The 16,337-nt window shown below is 42.9% G+C and overlaps 1 protein-coding gene across 4 annotated transcripts in view; it reads right to left on the reverse strand.

The window, feature by feature from the left end:
* PDE8A (phosphodiesterase 8A) overlaps positions 1 to 16,337 on the reverse strand; it is a 154,341-nt gene that overhangs the window by 1,342 nt on the left and 136,662 nt on the right. For all 4 annotated transcript variants that reach the window (XM_054450981.2, XM_063652879.1, XM_063652880.1 and 1 more), the window contains 3 exons: positions 14,538 to 14,670; positions 11,369 to 11,536; positions 1,104 to 1,233 (listed from right to left, as the gene is read on the reverse strand). In XM_054450981.2, coding sequence (XP_054306956.1) covers positions 1,104 to 1,233; positions 11,369 to 11,536; positions 14,538 to 14,670 — 431 coding nt within the window. The remainder of the gene's footprint in view (positions 1 to 1,103; positions 1,234 to 11,368; positions 11,537 to 14,537; positions 14,671 to 16,337) is intronic.

Raw genomic sequence — 16,337 nt, forward strand, 5'->3', positions numbered from 1 at the left:
AGAGAAAGATAGGAATGTGATATCCTTTCACAGCCTGTTTACATTTTAGGCTTTCTACTAAGAGCATTTTAAAGAGTGACAGATGGGAGCAGGCATCTGCGTGAGGCTAAACAGACCCGGGCAAACACACCCAGCAGCTTCAACGAGCCATGGCTGACTGAAGTTAAACCCTGTCCTCAATGCCAGCACTTCCTCTGTGACCACCTGTTGAGCTGGTAACTGTGGTAAATAAAAGAGAAGGTGGCTAATCTGCTTAATTACCATTAAACCAGCAGCACCTTTGGGCCTGGGGTGTCAGAAAGCAGTATGTAGAAAGCCGCCGCCGATGGCCTGGCCCTTGTGTGCTCACTGTCCCTTCACGCATGCTTCACATACACCAGCATCTCCTTTCACCTGCACCACATGAAGAACGTGCAGCCTGGGGACACACGCGTCTGGTCTCAGTCCCAGAAGCAGTGAGCTGCAGAGCATGCAATTTCCCCCAAAGCTGCAGCTATCTCCACTGCTTCAGTCCTTCTCCCCAGCTGCCTACCCTGTTCTACGGCCTTCTTGAGACATGGGTTTATTTCCTGACTGGATCTGGACATTTATCAGCCCTGTAGCCCCTCCTTCAAGGTGCAGCCCTCAGGACGAAGATGCACGTGGAATATCAGTTCTCTGATATTCTTTTATTTGACAGACTCCTGTGCCCCACCTGAAGTTAAAGGAGGGTGACATGCATCAGTCAGAGACAGACCAGTCCTTCTGGTCTTGTGTAGTGAGGCTGGGAGAAGCAGGGGACAGTGGAGGGCAAAGGGCTGCTGTAGAAACACCATGGGTTTTGGAGCCAGCACGATTGGTTTCGAACCCTAGCTGCTCTACTGCAAGCTGTGGGGCCCCAAGTTCAATCCCGTCATCTATAAAACAGGCATAAAGACACCTATGCCTGCGGGGAGTGTTAAGAACACCTAGCCCTCAGGGGCCCTTGGTGATGGTTCACTTCTCTCTTGTTCTTGAAAGCCCAGGCCCCAAATCATATTCTACAGTCAAATGCACTCTGCTCTTTCATACATGGTTCCCCATTATTTAGAGGAAAATATGCTATTTTAAGGAAGATTTCTTACCATCCCAAGCATCAAACATGTCTGTGATGAAGTAATCGATGAAAGAGATTTGGGATTTGGGGATGCTGCAGGTATTTCTGTCAAACACTGGCATCACCACAGGTAAGTCCTGCTGCTTCTCTTCATCAGTCTGCAAAGCAGAAAACGTGATCAGGAGACCCCAGCATCTGGTTCTACTCCACCTAGGGGCAGCCCCTCCCCCAGGGAGAGCTGCTCCTGGCAGCCTAAGGTGGCTTGTCATGGTGAGAAGCCAATCACCACCTCACACAGCCAAACCATGTCTCATAACAGATATCAAGTTGTTCTCAGAATGAGGACTACTCCATGTCAGTGGGGTCTGAGGACACCCCAACTCGAGCCAAACTTTAAACATCTGGAAGCCTCCTTGCAGAAGCTCCTCAGGTAAGATCCCAAACATTATGTGTAGTCAGCCACTGCTCTGTTGTTTGTATTGACCTAAAGAAACTGAGGCAAGATTAATATACCGAGTTTACAGGCTACTGGCCTAGAGTCCACAGAGCAGGCGATTACTTAGGTCAGGGTGGGGAGTGAGACGTAACTGCTGTCACATTTCAATGCCTCTCTGGGTCTGAAAACTAAAGGGGGCTCACATTCCTCAAAGAAAAAGATCTGTTCTTTTCTCACTCCTATCACAGTCCAGCCGTCCTTCCACCTGGCTTGAAGCATCCCCACACAGGGGCCACTTTACAAGGAAAGGCCTAGTGGCTGCTTCTCATCGACGGCTGAATTATTTTTTTGAAAAGGTTCTCAACACCCTTGAGATCCTGGATGTTTAGTCAAACTCTTCCACATCTTCAGGATTCCAGAGAGGCTCACAAAAAACTAAAAACATAATTAAGAACCTGAGGAAAAAGGCAAGCGTCCTGTTCTTTCTTTGATAAGGTCTCATTTTGGCCCAATGGTGCTGGAGAAAAGGGTGAGGTAAAGCCCATGGGGTGTAATGAGGCACTGGAATGAGGCCAGAAGTCCTGAGTGCATTCTTTAGAGGCCCCTGTGGAATCGCTGCAAGATCCCTGCTGTGCCAGGGTGCCTGTGCTGGGAGTCAAGTCAAACGGTGGGGCAGGATGAGAACAGGGTGAGCACAGATGGAGTAAGGTAGGAGTGGGCTGGGGCGAGCAGCTCTTCTAGATGGGACCCTAGTACATGTGTGGGGCCGGGTGAAGGGATGGCGGCTGTTGTATTGAACACTAGCCTTTCTCCCCAGTGCCAGGACTGGAGCGGGTAGAGCCAGCCCTCTGGGGGTCACTCTGGGAGGGCCTGAGGAGGTGTTGGGCCAGGTGTGGTAAGGGAGAAGGTTAGCTGAGTGCACAGAAGGCAGGCTAATCACTTGCTAACCACTGAAGTCTCATCCCACTGTTGGCCACTCACAAGACATGTCTTCTACACTCACAGCTGAACTTCCAGCTCCCAAATGGCCAGCAGAGCTCACCCCATCACAGCCAGGCTCTCGCAGCTGGCCGAACTCACTCGCAGCTCCTCCCCTTAGCCCTTGCTCCACAGGGCCTCACCAGGGCTGCAGCACCTCGCCAAGAACGTTCCCATGCTTGCACTCACAGGCCCTCCAGGGGATGCCAGGTCAGAAAGTTCTCTCATCCCAGCATCTCTCTACCCCCACCACAGCTCTACAGCACCAGCTCCGGCACTTGCATGGAGCTCCCTAAAGTCACTGACTCCTTTGCCTTTCTTCTGTGCACTCAGTCACCCTTCTCCCATCTTCCTTACTACACCTGGCCCAGCACCTCAGGCTCTCCCAGAGTGACACCCAAAGACCTGGCTCTACCAAGTATTTGTGCACCTTGCCCTGTGCACAACTCACTCCAGCTCTCCACATGGGCTCTCTACTTGAGAGAAGCAGGCAAACCTCTGGAGGTTTTCCTAGGATGGCACCATACCTAGCACAGTGCCCAGAGGTGTGTGTATGCTAGCTAAGTGTTGACGGTGCTGGGGACAAGTGCCAAGAAAGTCAGGTGGACAGTGCTAGACTGTGGGACTGAGCAAAAGTCAGAAGAGTTCCTGCTGTTTGGGTGGTTCAGAATATGGGATTCACGTGCTTTGGTAAGAGAAGGAGGGGGGAACGCTGGCCCAGCATCCGCTGGCTGTGGTGAAGGCCCTGCTGTTGGCCACAGGCTGGCAGCCCCAGTGCTGTCTCAGAAAAGCAGTCAGCCCTACATGAGTCTCTGCCATGGTAAAGAGAGGAAGGGGTGGGGGTGCAGGGAGGGCCTTGGGTTCACAACCCAGGGGCCTGTCCAGCTCAAACAGCAGTGCCCTGGGTGGGGCACTCTCCTGATGTGCCCTCCCTTGGTCTTGCTAGACCCTAAGCCAGCTCTCTCTGGGCAGCCATGGCAAAGGCTCCGTTAGCTCAGCCACTTAGTCATCCAGAGGCTGTTCTGTCTTTCTGCTCTCAGGGCCTGCCCTCCCTATTCACATGTAAGCAGCTGGCTGGCTGAAGGTCAGTGAAGACCCTCATGCTTAGATTTCTTCTCTTTGGCCCAATGTGACAAGTGCATGGAGCGTCCAGGGCCCCCCGTTCCCTCCTGGAGACCAGCAAACTGTGGCCCATGCCCTCATCTAAGTCACCAGTGAGAGCTCCACACCTGTAGATGCTTCCTTTCTGTGACCCCACCTGCAACGCAGGGTCTACAAGTTTCACATTTCACCACTGTGCCCCAAGCGAAAACAAAAGACTGTACAACACCTGGCACAGAGCCAGGCAAGTGGTACTCAAGCCCACTCCCCATGAAGTCAAGCAGCCCCAGCCAGAGACAGAAACCAGAGATGCCTCTTCACCTTGCTTCAGGCCCTGGCACTCTTAGTATTCATGCTATTCAAGAGATAGGGTGGCTATAAGGAGTGAACTTGCAAACCTAACCCCACTGAATACAAGAAGCAACTGTATCTTAATGTCTTAATGACTTTAAAATCCAAGCCTGAGCACTGGAGTAACATCAGTAATATGGTGGACTAGGAAGCTCCAAGTCCTCATTTCTCCATGAAACGAGAGACTGACTAAAATAACCTTACAGGAACTCTGGGAAACAGTCAAAAGTCTACAGCAACCAAGTGAATGCCCACTCAAGAAAAGCCACATTCAAAACAGTAGGAAACTTAAGGGTATTTTCACTCAACCTTGCACCACTTCCCCAGCGTGGTACAATCTTGGTCTGGAGGAGGCAGTGGCCCGGTTTCCAGCTGTGTCCCTTGAATCGGAGGGAGCAGAACAGACCTTATTTGCAACATTCTGACAAGTCTGTGGGCTGCCTTTAGGATTGGTCTCTGTTTCACTTAGCTCCCAGGTAGAAAAGCAATGACTACTGCTCAGGAAAGCTGCAGGGGGATGACCGATATGGATGCCTGAAGACAAGAGATTATGAGCGGAGACCAACAACAGAACATGTAAGGCCCTGAGGATAACCTCAGACAAGACACTTTGGGAAATTAAGACATTTGAAAGCAGCTGTGTATATAGGGAGATTAAGAAGAGTATGTATATGCAGACCCAGGCAAGACATGCTCAGAAAATGTTTGAGAAAACTTTAAACTTTCATGATGGGTTAATTGACAGTTTTCAAAGACTAGGAGAGGTGGCTGTTTTTTAAAATGCCTAATTCTCAACAAAAATCACAAGGCATACAAAGAAACTAGAAAATATGGTACACTCAAAGGAAGAAAAGAAACTGTCCCTAAAGATGTACAGGCACTGGACAAAGACTTGAAAACAACTGTCTTAAATATGCTCAAAGACCTAAAAACACATACACAGACCAGGAACTATAGGAAATGACAGGTGAACAACACAGAATATCAGCAAAGAGAGAAATTATGAAAAGTAACCTAACAAGCCAGGTGCGGTGGTTCACACCTGTAATCCTAGCATTTTGGGAAGCTGAGGTAGGTGGATCACCTGAGGTCAAGAGTTTGAGACCAGCCTGGCCAGCATGGTGAAACCTCGTCTCTACTAAAAATACAAAAATTAGCTGGGCATGGTGGCGGGCACCTGTAATCCCAGCTACTTGGGAGGCTGAGGCAGGAGAATCACTTAAACCCAAGAGGCAGAGGTTGCAGTGAGCCAAGATGGCACCATTGCACTCCAGCTTGGGCGACAGAGCAAAAACTCCATCTCAAATTTGAAGGCTGAAAAATACAAAAAATAAATTAAACTTCACCAGAGGGGTTCAGTATCAGATGTGGGCAGACAGAAGAAAGAAAAAAGAATGAAGAAAAGGGAATAGAACCTAATGAATTTATGGGAAACCATTAAATGGACCAATACACATCTTATGAGTCCAGCAAAAAGAAGAGGAGAAGAGAAGGACAGAGATTATTCGAAGAAATTATAGCCAACAGGCACAGTATTTGTAACCTCAGCTACTTGAGAGGCTAAGGCAGGAGGGTTTCTTGAACCCAGGAGTTCAAGACCAGCTTGGGCAACATAGTGAGACCCCATATTTGAAAAAATCTTGGCCAAAAAATGCCATAATTTGGGGAAAGATATGAATCTACAAATCCAAGAAGCTAAATAAACTCCAAGTAGGATAAACCCAAAGAGATCTACTGAGACACACAATAACCAAACAGTCAAAAGACAGAGGATCTCGAAAGCAGCAAAAGAAAAGAGACTCATCACATATAGGAGATAATAAGATGATCTGCTCATTTCTCAGCAGAAACCTTGAAGGCCAGAAGGCAGTAAAATTATATATATAAAGTGCTAAAAGATAAAAAACTGTCAACTGAAAATTCTGATTCAGGCAAACTGTCCTGCAAAAAAGAGGGAGGAATTAAGACTTTCCTAGATAAACATAAGCTGAGGGAATTCATTACCATTAGACCTGAACTACAAAAAATGCTAAAGGAAATCCTTTAGGTTGAAATAAAAGGAAGCTAGACAGTAACTTGATATAAAGATCTCTGATAATGGTAAATACATAGGAAAATATAAAAAGCAGCATTATTACAATTTTGTTTTGTAACCTTACTTTTAAAAATGCATAAAAATAATTTTAAATGTTAATGGGCATATAATGTATAAAGATATTATTTGTGACATTTACAAAATGGAGTGGGGTGGTAGAGCTATGTAAGAGTTCATGTATGCAATTGTTAAGCTGACATCAATTTAAAACCAACTGTTGGAACTTTAGGTTGTCCTATGCAATCTCTATGGTATCCACAATGAAACTATCTATAGAAAAAGGGAATCAAAATGTGCCATTACAAAATATCAAATAAGCACAACAGGAGGCAGTAATGGAGGAAGAGGGACAAAAATGCTGTAAGACATACAGGAAACTAACAAAGTGGCAAAAGTCTTTCCCTATCAGTCATTATTTTAAGTGTAAATGGATTCACCTCAAAAGCCACAGACTGTCAGAATGGATAAGAACACATGATCCAACTACATTCTATCTACCAGAAAATCACTTTAGCTCTCAAGACATACATACATTGAAAATGAAAGGATGGAAAAAGGTATCTCATGAAAATAATACCCAAAAGAGAGCTGGGGTGGGTATCCTAAAAGACAAAATAAACTTTATGTCAAAAACTGTTACAGGCCAGGCACGGTGGCTCAGGCCTTGTAATCTCAGCACTTTGGGAGGTTGAGGCGAGCGGATCACCTGAGGTCAGGAGTTAGAGACCAGCCTGACCAACATGAAACCCCGTCTCTACTAAAAGCACAAAAATTAGCCAGGCATGGTGGTACGTGCCTGTAATCCCAGCTACTCAGGAGGCTGAGGCAGGAGAATTGCTTGAACCTGGGAGGGAGAGGTTGCAGTGAGCCAAGATTGTGCCACTGCACTCCAGCCTGGAAGGACATTAATAAAAGGGTCAATTCATTAGGAAGATATAATGATTATAAGCATCAAATACCAGAGTTCCAAAATATATGAAGCAAACATTTATAGAACTGAAGGAAGAAACAGATACTTCTAAAATAATGGCTGGAGACTTCAATACTACACTTTTATAATGAATAGAACAATGAGACAATAGAGTTTGAACAATGCTCTAGGCCAACTGGACCTAACAGAATGTATAGAACATCCACCCAACAACAGTAGAATATACATTTTTTTTCCTCAAGTGCAAATGGAACATTCTCCAGGATACAACATATGATAGGCCACAAAACAAACAGCATATATTTTAAAAGGTAAGGTCATACAAAGTGCCTTTTCTAGTAACAGTGAAATGAACCAAAACTCAGTAACGGAAGGAAAACCGGGAAACTCACAAGTATCTGGAAATTAAATAGCATATGCTTTGATATGGTTTGAATGTCTGTCCCCTCCAAATCACATGTTGAAAAATAATCCCCAGTGCTGGAGGTGGGGTCTGGTGGGATGTGTTTGGGTCATGGGGGCAGATCCTTCGTGAATGGCTTAGTGCCCTCCCTATGGTAATGAGAGATCTTGCTCTGAGTTTACAGGTAATCTGGTTAAGAGTGTGGCAATTCCCCGTGCTCTCCTGCCATGTGATACATCCGCTTCCCCCTTTGCTCTGATCACAAGCTTCCTGAGCCCTCACCGGAAGCTGAGCGGATGTTAGTTCTATGGTTGCACAGCCTGCAGAACCATGAGCCAAAATAAACCTTTCTTTATAAATTACCCAGCCTCACGTATTCCTTTATAGCAATGCAAATGGACTAATATACTCTTAAACAACCAAGGGGTCAAAGAAGAAATCATAAGGGAAATTAGAAAATACTTTGAGACAAATGAAAATGAAGCACACTATGCCATAAGTTATTAGATGCAGCAAAAACAGTGATAAGGGGGAAATTAACAGCTGTAAGTGCCTACAAGATTTTAAATCAACAACCTAACTTAACATGTTATGGAGCTATAGAAAGAATAAACTAAACCTAAAGCTAGCAAAAGGAAGGAAATAATAAAGAATGAGGTATATAGAGAACAGAAAAAACAAAACCAAAAGATAATTTTTTGAAAAGATCAACAAGATTGACAAAGATCAACAAGATTTGGCTAGATGGACTAAGAAAAAAAGACAAGACCCCAAATTACCAAAATCAAAATGAAAGTGGGAACATTACTCCGGGTTTCACAGAAATAAAAAGGATTATAAGAGAGTACCATGAACAACTGAATGCCAACATAATGGATAAATTCCTAGAAACATGCAACCTACCAGGACTGAATCATAAAGAAACAGAATCTGAATAGACCAATGACTAGCAAGGAGATTGAATCAGTAATCAAAAACCTCCCGAAAAAGGATGGTTTCACTGGTTAAATTCTACCAAACATTTTGGGAAGAATTAATATCAATCCTTCTCAAACTCTTCCAGAAAAACTGAAAAGGAAGGAAGTACTTCCTAACTCATTCCATGAGGCCAGCATTATCCTAATAAAGCCAGACAAAGACACTACAAGAAAATTGCAGGCCAATATCCCCTGTAAATACTGATGCAAAAATCCTTAATAAAATACTAGCAATCCAAAGTCAGCAGCATATTAAAGGATTATACACAATGACTACGTGGAATGTATTTCTGAAATGCAAGATTGGTTCCGCACATGAAGATCAGTGTGATATACCATATGAAGAGAATGAAGGGAAGAAAACCCAGATCTAAAATGGTAAATTTTACCATAAAAAAGGAAGAAAAAAGGAACTGCTAAACTGCTTCCCAAAGTGGCTGTAGTATTCTACACATCTATCACAAATGCATGCATTCTAGTTGCTCCACATCTTCAACATTTGGTGTTGTCAGCCTTTCCCATTTTTAGCCATCCCATTGGGTGTGTAGTGGTATTTCACTGTGGTTTTAATTTGAATTTCCCAGATGACTAATGGTGTTCAGCACTTTTTCATGTGCTTATTGGCCTTTCATAATAGCTTCTTTGGGGAAGTGTCTGGACAAATACTTGCCTATAATAAACTGGGTGGTTTATCTTTTATTACTGAGTTATAGTTCTTTATATATCTGTGGATACAGTCCTTTCAAATATAATTTGTAAATATTTTCCTCCAGTATGGCTTGCCTGCTCATTTTCTTAGCTGTGTTTTGAATGAGCAAACTTTGTAAATTTTGAAGTCTAATTTATCAAATTTTCTTTTTATGGTTGTTGCTCTTTTCTTTTTATTAAGACACAGTCTTGCTCTGTCACCCAGGTTGGAGTGCAGCGTACAATCATGGCTCACTGCAGCCTCAACCTCCTAGGCTCAAGCAATCCTCCTGCAACTGGGACCACAGGCACATGCCACCACCACAGGCAACTAATTAAAAAAAATTTTTTTTCTAGTGATGAAGTCTCATTATCTTGCTGAGGCTGGTCTTGAACTCCTGTACTCAAGTAATCCTCCCACCTTGGCCTCCCAAAGTGCTGAGATTACATGTGTAAGCCACTGCACCTGGCTAGTTGTTGCTTTCTGCATCTAAGAAATCTTTGTCCACTTTCAAGTCACTGAGGATAATCTGCTGTTTCCCTCTAAAAGCTTTATGGTTTTAGCTGTTGTATGTAGGTCTATGAATTTCTCTATGGTATGAGATAGGAGTTGTGGTGTTTTGTTTTTTTTTTCATAGGAATATCCAATTATCCTAACACCACTTGATGAAAAAATTTCACATTAGCCACTGATCATATAAGTGTGATCTGTTTCTTGGATTTCTATTCTGTCCCATGGTTGTACTTGTTATCTTTATGCCAGCACCACACTGTCTTGATTATTTTAAGTTGAAGCCAAACGGCATATCTTCCGACTTTTTAAAGTTAGCTTTGCTTATTCAAGGTCCTTCTCATCTTCATATATAATTTAGAAACAGTCTGTAGACTTCCACAGAAAAAAAAGCCTGCTGAAATTTTGAATGGGATTGCATTGAATTGAAACACCCATTTGGGTAGAAGTGAATGTTAACACTGAGCCTTCCAGTATGTGAACATGATATGCCTCACCATTTATTCAAGTGTTCATTAAAATTTTCAGCAATGTTTTATGGTTTTCACTGTAAAGTTCTGGTCATCTTTTATTAAATTTTTTCCTAATTTTAATTTTTAAATTTTATTTTCTACTGTAAATGGGACCGGGCTTTTGGTTTCATTTTCCAATTGTTGGTTGCTAGTACATAAAATACAACTCACTTTTGTATATTGAGCTGTGTCCTATGACATTGGTAAATCAAATCCACTTATTAGTGCTAATAATTGTTTGTATATTCCTTAGAATTTTCTACATAAAATCATGTCATCTGCAAACAGAAGCAAATGTATGTCTTACTTTTTGTTCTTTAAACCTCTTTCTCCTTTGTCTATTGCAATGATGAGGAACACCAATACAAGGTTGAACAGAAGAGGTAAGAATGGGCACCCTTACCTTGTTTCCAATCTTAAGAATGTATTCAATATCTCATGCCATTAAATATAATGTTAGCTGTATGTTTTCTTTGAGACAGGGTCTCACTTTGTCGCTCAGGTTGGAGTGCAGTGACATGATCATGGCTCACTGCAGCCTCAACCCCCTGGGCTTCAAGTGATCCTCCTGCCTCAGCTTCCCAAGTAGCTTGGGACTACAGGAGTGCATCACTATGCCCGGCTAACTTTTAATTTTTTTGTAGAGGCAAAGTCTCACCATGTTGCCCAGGCTGCTCTTAAGACTCCTGGGCTCAAGTGATTCTCCCACCTTGGCCTCCCAAAGCTAACAGCACTTTAAAGATGTTCCAGTGTCTTCTGGCCTTCATAGTTTTTGATGGGAAGTCAGAGGACATGAGAATCACTGTTTTCTTATAAGTAATGTGTCGCTTTTCCTCTGGCTGATTTCAAGATTTATCTTTAGCCTGTTGGCTGCTTGACTATGACACATCTGACATGGGTTAAGGTTCACTGGGCTTCTTGAATCTGTATGCATATGCATGTGCATATGCCCTCCACCAAATCTGGAAAAATCTTAGCCAGTATATTTCCTAATATTTTTTTCTGCCCCAAGAGAGGTATTTTCTACTCAGAAAGAATATGAAGACCAGATGACTCCTTTAAAGTACTTTCAGGAAAAAAATCATCAACCCAGGATGCTATATCTAACAAAAATATCCTGCAAGAATAAAGGGAAAATAAAATATTCTTAAGAAAAAAAATTTGTTACTAGTTACCATTTGTTATCTTGCAATACAAGGACAGAATTTTTTTAGAACCCTATTTCCTAGTGTTAAGTCCATTATCTCGTATGATTTTATGGGTTTTAACTCTCTCTCTCTCTCTAGAAACTTAAAAGAGGCAGCATCTTACCTGAGAAAAATATTCTTCTGAAATGCGTGCAGCCCACTCGATGCAGTATTGCAGGGGTCGGCAGGGATTGGACACATCAGCACATTTAATCAGCATTCGTTTGACTAGAGTCCGGTTCTCTGGAGTCCTAAGCATAGTGTTTATCACTTCCTGATTTTTATCAGTTTCCTGAAACATGAGTGGAATTCAAAGCAATCAAAATGGATCCCTTGGTGCCAAGCCCTCTCTTACTGGTCTGTCCCACTGTAAGCATAAAAAGAGCACTAGTCAGGATCTATAAGGATCTCACAAACAAAACAGTGCCAAGGATAGTGTGAGCATTGAGCTTGGCCTCTCATTTTACCCAGGAGAAAACCAAGGCTCAGTGAGATTCCAACAGGACCTAGAAGTGGAGGGTAGCACTAGAGGTTGGTATATCTGCCCTTCCCCTTTTCCTTGCCTCTTTCTTCTCTTCCTCTCACTAAATCTTTCTCACAGTTGCCTTTTTTTCTGTTCCACTCTCTCTCTCCCCCTTGGTAAGAACTCAAAGACTGGTTTTGTCTTTTATTATATTTATTAAAAAAGAGTATGAGCTGAAAAAAATAAATTTCTCTGCCCTCACAACAAACGGGCTCTTGTAGCCCAAGAGCCTCCCTACTTCTCAACCCAGTCCTGTGACAGGGCAGATTCCCAAGATCACACCTAACATTTTTGATGGATAAAGGACTTAACAGTCATTCTCTGTTGGTCTGCACTCACAAGAAGATCTAATGGTAAGCATGAAAAGTATTATTTACTACATTTTACAAATGAGGACACTGAGACTCAGGGAGGTGAAGTGACTTGTCCAAAGCAACCAGCTGAGCCAGGATAAGAACTTCAGTTCTGCCTTTAGTCCCAGGGTGCCTTCCACTCACAGTACCACATGCTGTCTGCATCCAAGGATCCCCACTGGATATGGATCAATTTATGATGTAATAGAACCACTATTTGTAGGCTCTCTGAAGAGAATTCAGGTTAGAGGGTATTGGGGCAGAGAGCAATGAAAAAGACTAGAGGCAAGCAGGTCTCCTCAGTCTGATTCTGTGCCCATCAAGCAACATTCCAAAGGAGTTAGTCATATGATTTCAATATGCAATAGCAGTAACCTAAGAAGCCCTGATGGTCCCAGCTCAGAGGGAACAGACTGCCATCAAGATGGATGCGTGGCATCCTGACTCTAGGCTTCCCACGCTTCCTGGAGAGTGCCAAAATGAATACTACACCGGTGACACTTCAGTAGCTCTCCTCGCTCCAGGTTTCCACTGTGACCAGCTCTGTGCTGACCCTTCTTTCTTCAGATCCGTTAATACCTGCAGTGTGACTATAGTTTCGTACTGCCAGCCTGGAAACTATTCTCTTTCATCTTCCTTTCTCCTGCTCTGACCCACTGGATATTGATTTTCAGTCTCTCAGAAGTAACCCCATGTACCGACAACAGAGATGAGAACCATAATGTTAAGTGGAGCAGAGAACTCAGCTAAGTCTAGGGGCTGTCCAGACTAGACAGAGGAAACCAAGTCTGTTAGGTGTATGGTTTCCTTCTGTGGCATGAGGTCAGCCAGGAGTGGTGGCCAGGTGACAATCAGCCCTATTCAGAATGGCAGGGCAGGAGCCAATAAAACAGGCTGGTACAGGCACCTCTGTTAAAAGTCTTTGGAAAGAGAGTGAAGTCAGGGGCAGGCTGACAAATTAAGAGAACAGGAAAGGGTGAAGAAACAGTTCTCAACATCAGGTTAAACCAAAGTAAGTGTCATGGAGTAATATGCTAGAAAACCAGAGGGCAGACAAAGGCCATGGCCAAACAAATGAGTTGCAGAAGTAAAATGGAGTTAGAAGTCAAGGAATTACGATCCTAGCCTGTGAGGATAAGTCATCCCTGTGTGTGGCAACTACCTCAGGATGGTGATAGGAGCTGGGGAGGAGGGTGGGAGAGAAGACTGTGAGCTGCTGCCAACACGTTCAGTAAATGTGGGCCTCAAAGGAAGAGGTTCATGAAAGAACATATTCTTTAAGTTGCTGATGACACAATGAATCTAGTATAATAGGCACCAGTTCTTAAGTGCCTACCATGTACCATGCTCATCAGTCCTATGCCTTGAGACTTATTATCCCCATTTTACAGATAAGCAAATGATGGGAACTTGGGCCTGTATGCTTCCTCAGCTGGAGACTCCTGCCTGGTGAGAGGGTTAATGTTATCCTTGCCCAGCAGTTGTTGTGGACTCCATGCCTCAAATGTAGAAACACGGGTGACAATAATGTCACCCTTGTGACACAAATACAGTGTCTTTCTCAATCCACACACTCCTCTAAGTGAGGACCAAGAGAGGATAGCTGCTGCTACCGTGATGTGCCCAGTGGGAGTGGCTAGAAAGAGATATCAAGGGCTCCAACTGATCACAGAATGGAGAAGAAGGGAGGGGGATATTAGTGAGAAAGGGTGCAGGAATAGTCTAAAGTTAGCTTATCTAAAATCTGACCTTCCTTTCAAGTTTTCCCATCTAGTTGGATGTGCTAATTTTTTTCCTGCCAAGTTTTTGCACTTTAAATAATTTTTTAACCAATAAAAACTAAATTCAGTGAGCCCACTGTGATGGTTAATACTGAGTGTCAACTTGATTGGATTGAAGAATACAAAGTATTGATCCTGGGTGTTTCTGTGGGAGTGTTGCCAAAAGAGATTAACATTTGAGTCAGTGGGCTGGGGAAGGCAGATCCACCCTTAATCTGGTGGGCACAATCTAATCAATTGCCATCAAATATAAAGCAGGCAGAAAAACATGAAAAGGAGAGATGGACCTAGCCTCCCAGCCTACATTTCTCCCATGCTGGATGCTCTCTGCCCTTGAACATCAGACTCTAAGTTCTCCAGTTTTGGGACTCAGACTGGCTCTCCTTGCTCCTCAGCTTGTAGACAGCCTATTGTGGGACCTTGTGATTGTGTAAGTTATTACTTAAACTCCCCTTTGTGTGTGTGTGTGTGCGTGTGCGTGTGTGTGTGTGTATCCTATTAGTTCTGTCCCTCTAAGAGTCTAATAGACTCACTGAGGGAACCCTTCTGTGGCTGATATCGTAGCCCATGTGTCTCCATAACACACCAGTACAAGGACCCCAAACACAGGTTCTCTTTGCAATAAGTTTCCCTTACCCCATTTTCTTCTAGTGTTGTCAAGGGTTTGTTGATGCTGTTGACAAATTTGTTGACATGCTCAAAGTGCTTTGTCATTTCTGTGGCTAAGACCATGTCGATAATCCCCTGGCGCAGTGTCCGATAGTCATTCCTGTTTTCGATGACAAATTAGAGGCTGCTACAGATTACTGATCCAGACCAGACAGGTACTCCTGAAAACAATCTGTTATCCAGGTATGTGTCCTCTGCAGCTATAAATCTAATGCCACTGAAAGTCACAAGGCATATTTTTAAAATGATGTGGAAGTTAGGGGTTAGTGCCTAGATGGTTAGCAAGGAGAACCCCAAAAGAAGTTAAAACCAAAAGCTATAGGCAAAACTTTATAGTTGCACTGTTTATCTTGTCAATGAAGATAGAAATCTGTGGTTAGAAAGAGTATACCCCACATGGAGGTAACTTGAGACCCAACAATTTTAGTGCCCACAGAATGTGAGGACCGATCTTCTGAAAGCTGAGAAATCGTAGGGAGTACTTGATACCTCTACCTCTAACCCTTGCTTTTATTTTAGTACTTTAAGAAATTCATTTCTTGAAGGGGTAATCCATGTAATTCAAAATTTGAAGGGGTATGAATATGACATAAAGTCTCTATTCAATCCCTTTTCTGCAGTTGAGTAGAAAACTTTCTCTGGAAAGTTAATAGGGTCTCATGTAGTTTTCCATTGATAACTGATGTAACTATAAGCAAATATGAATAGAAACTACTTTAACTCCACCTCTGAAATCCTAGAACATGGCAGAAAGGAGTTTTACAAAATCAAGAATCCTCTTCTTTAAAAATCCAAATTAATAAGTATTCTTCATGACACAATGTTTTTTCGTTCTTCAACTGATATTCACTAAGTTCCTAGTATGTACCAAGCACTGTGGCACTGAGGACACAGTGACATATGACCCTTGTGACCTTACAGAGCTTAAGAATCTAATCAGACATTATGCAAATAATTAACAAATAATTATTAAATAAGAAATGTGATACGTGCTATGAAGAAATCTGGGATTGAATAATTAGAGGGTTTAACTTAACATGAGAGATCAGGGAAGGCTTCCCCGAGGAAGTGACATGTAAACAGAGACAATGCCAAGGAGATGTATGCTGAGCACAGGAGGGCAGAGTGGAGTGCTTCAGGGAGAGAGATAGATGACTGCTTCTTTGAGTCTCTAAGAGCTCAAGATGTCAGCATTATACTTCATCTTGAAACATCCAGACACAAAGCGGCTGAATCTTAAAAACATTGTGCTAAGTGAAAAAAGCTAGTCACAAAAGATCACATATTGTATATGATTCCATTTACATAAAATGTCCAGAAATGGCAAATCTATAGAGACAGAAAGTGGATCACAATAGTTGTCTAGGACTAGGGGAGTTGAGGGGGAATGGAAAGGAACTGCTCATAAATTTGAGGTTCTATCGAAGGGGTAATATTCTAAAATTGAATATACTATGAGTTGCACAACTCTATGAATATACTAAAACCACTATGAATATACTAAAAACCACTGTACATGTTATTATTTTGAGACAGGGTCTTGCTCTAGTATGTACCAAGCACTGTGGCACAGAGGGCACAGTGACATATGACCCTTGTGACCTTACAGAGCTTAAGAATCTAATCAGACATTATGCAAATAATTAAAAAGTAATTATTAAATAAGAAATGTGATACGTGCTATGAAGAAATCTGGGATTGAATAATTAGAGGGTTTAACTTAACATGAGAGATCAGGGAAGGCCCTGTTGCTCAAGCTGGAATGCA

Source organism: Pongo pygmaeus, chromosome 16 (genome assembly GCF_028885625.2).
Source record: "Pongo pygmaeus isolate AG05252 chromosome 16, NHGRI_mPonPyg2-v2.0_pri, whole genome shotgun sequence".
NCBI classification, from domain to species: Eukaryota; Metazoa; Chordata; class Mammalia; order Primates; family Hominidae; genus Pongo; species Pongo pygmaeus.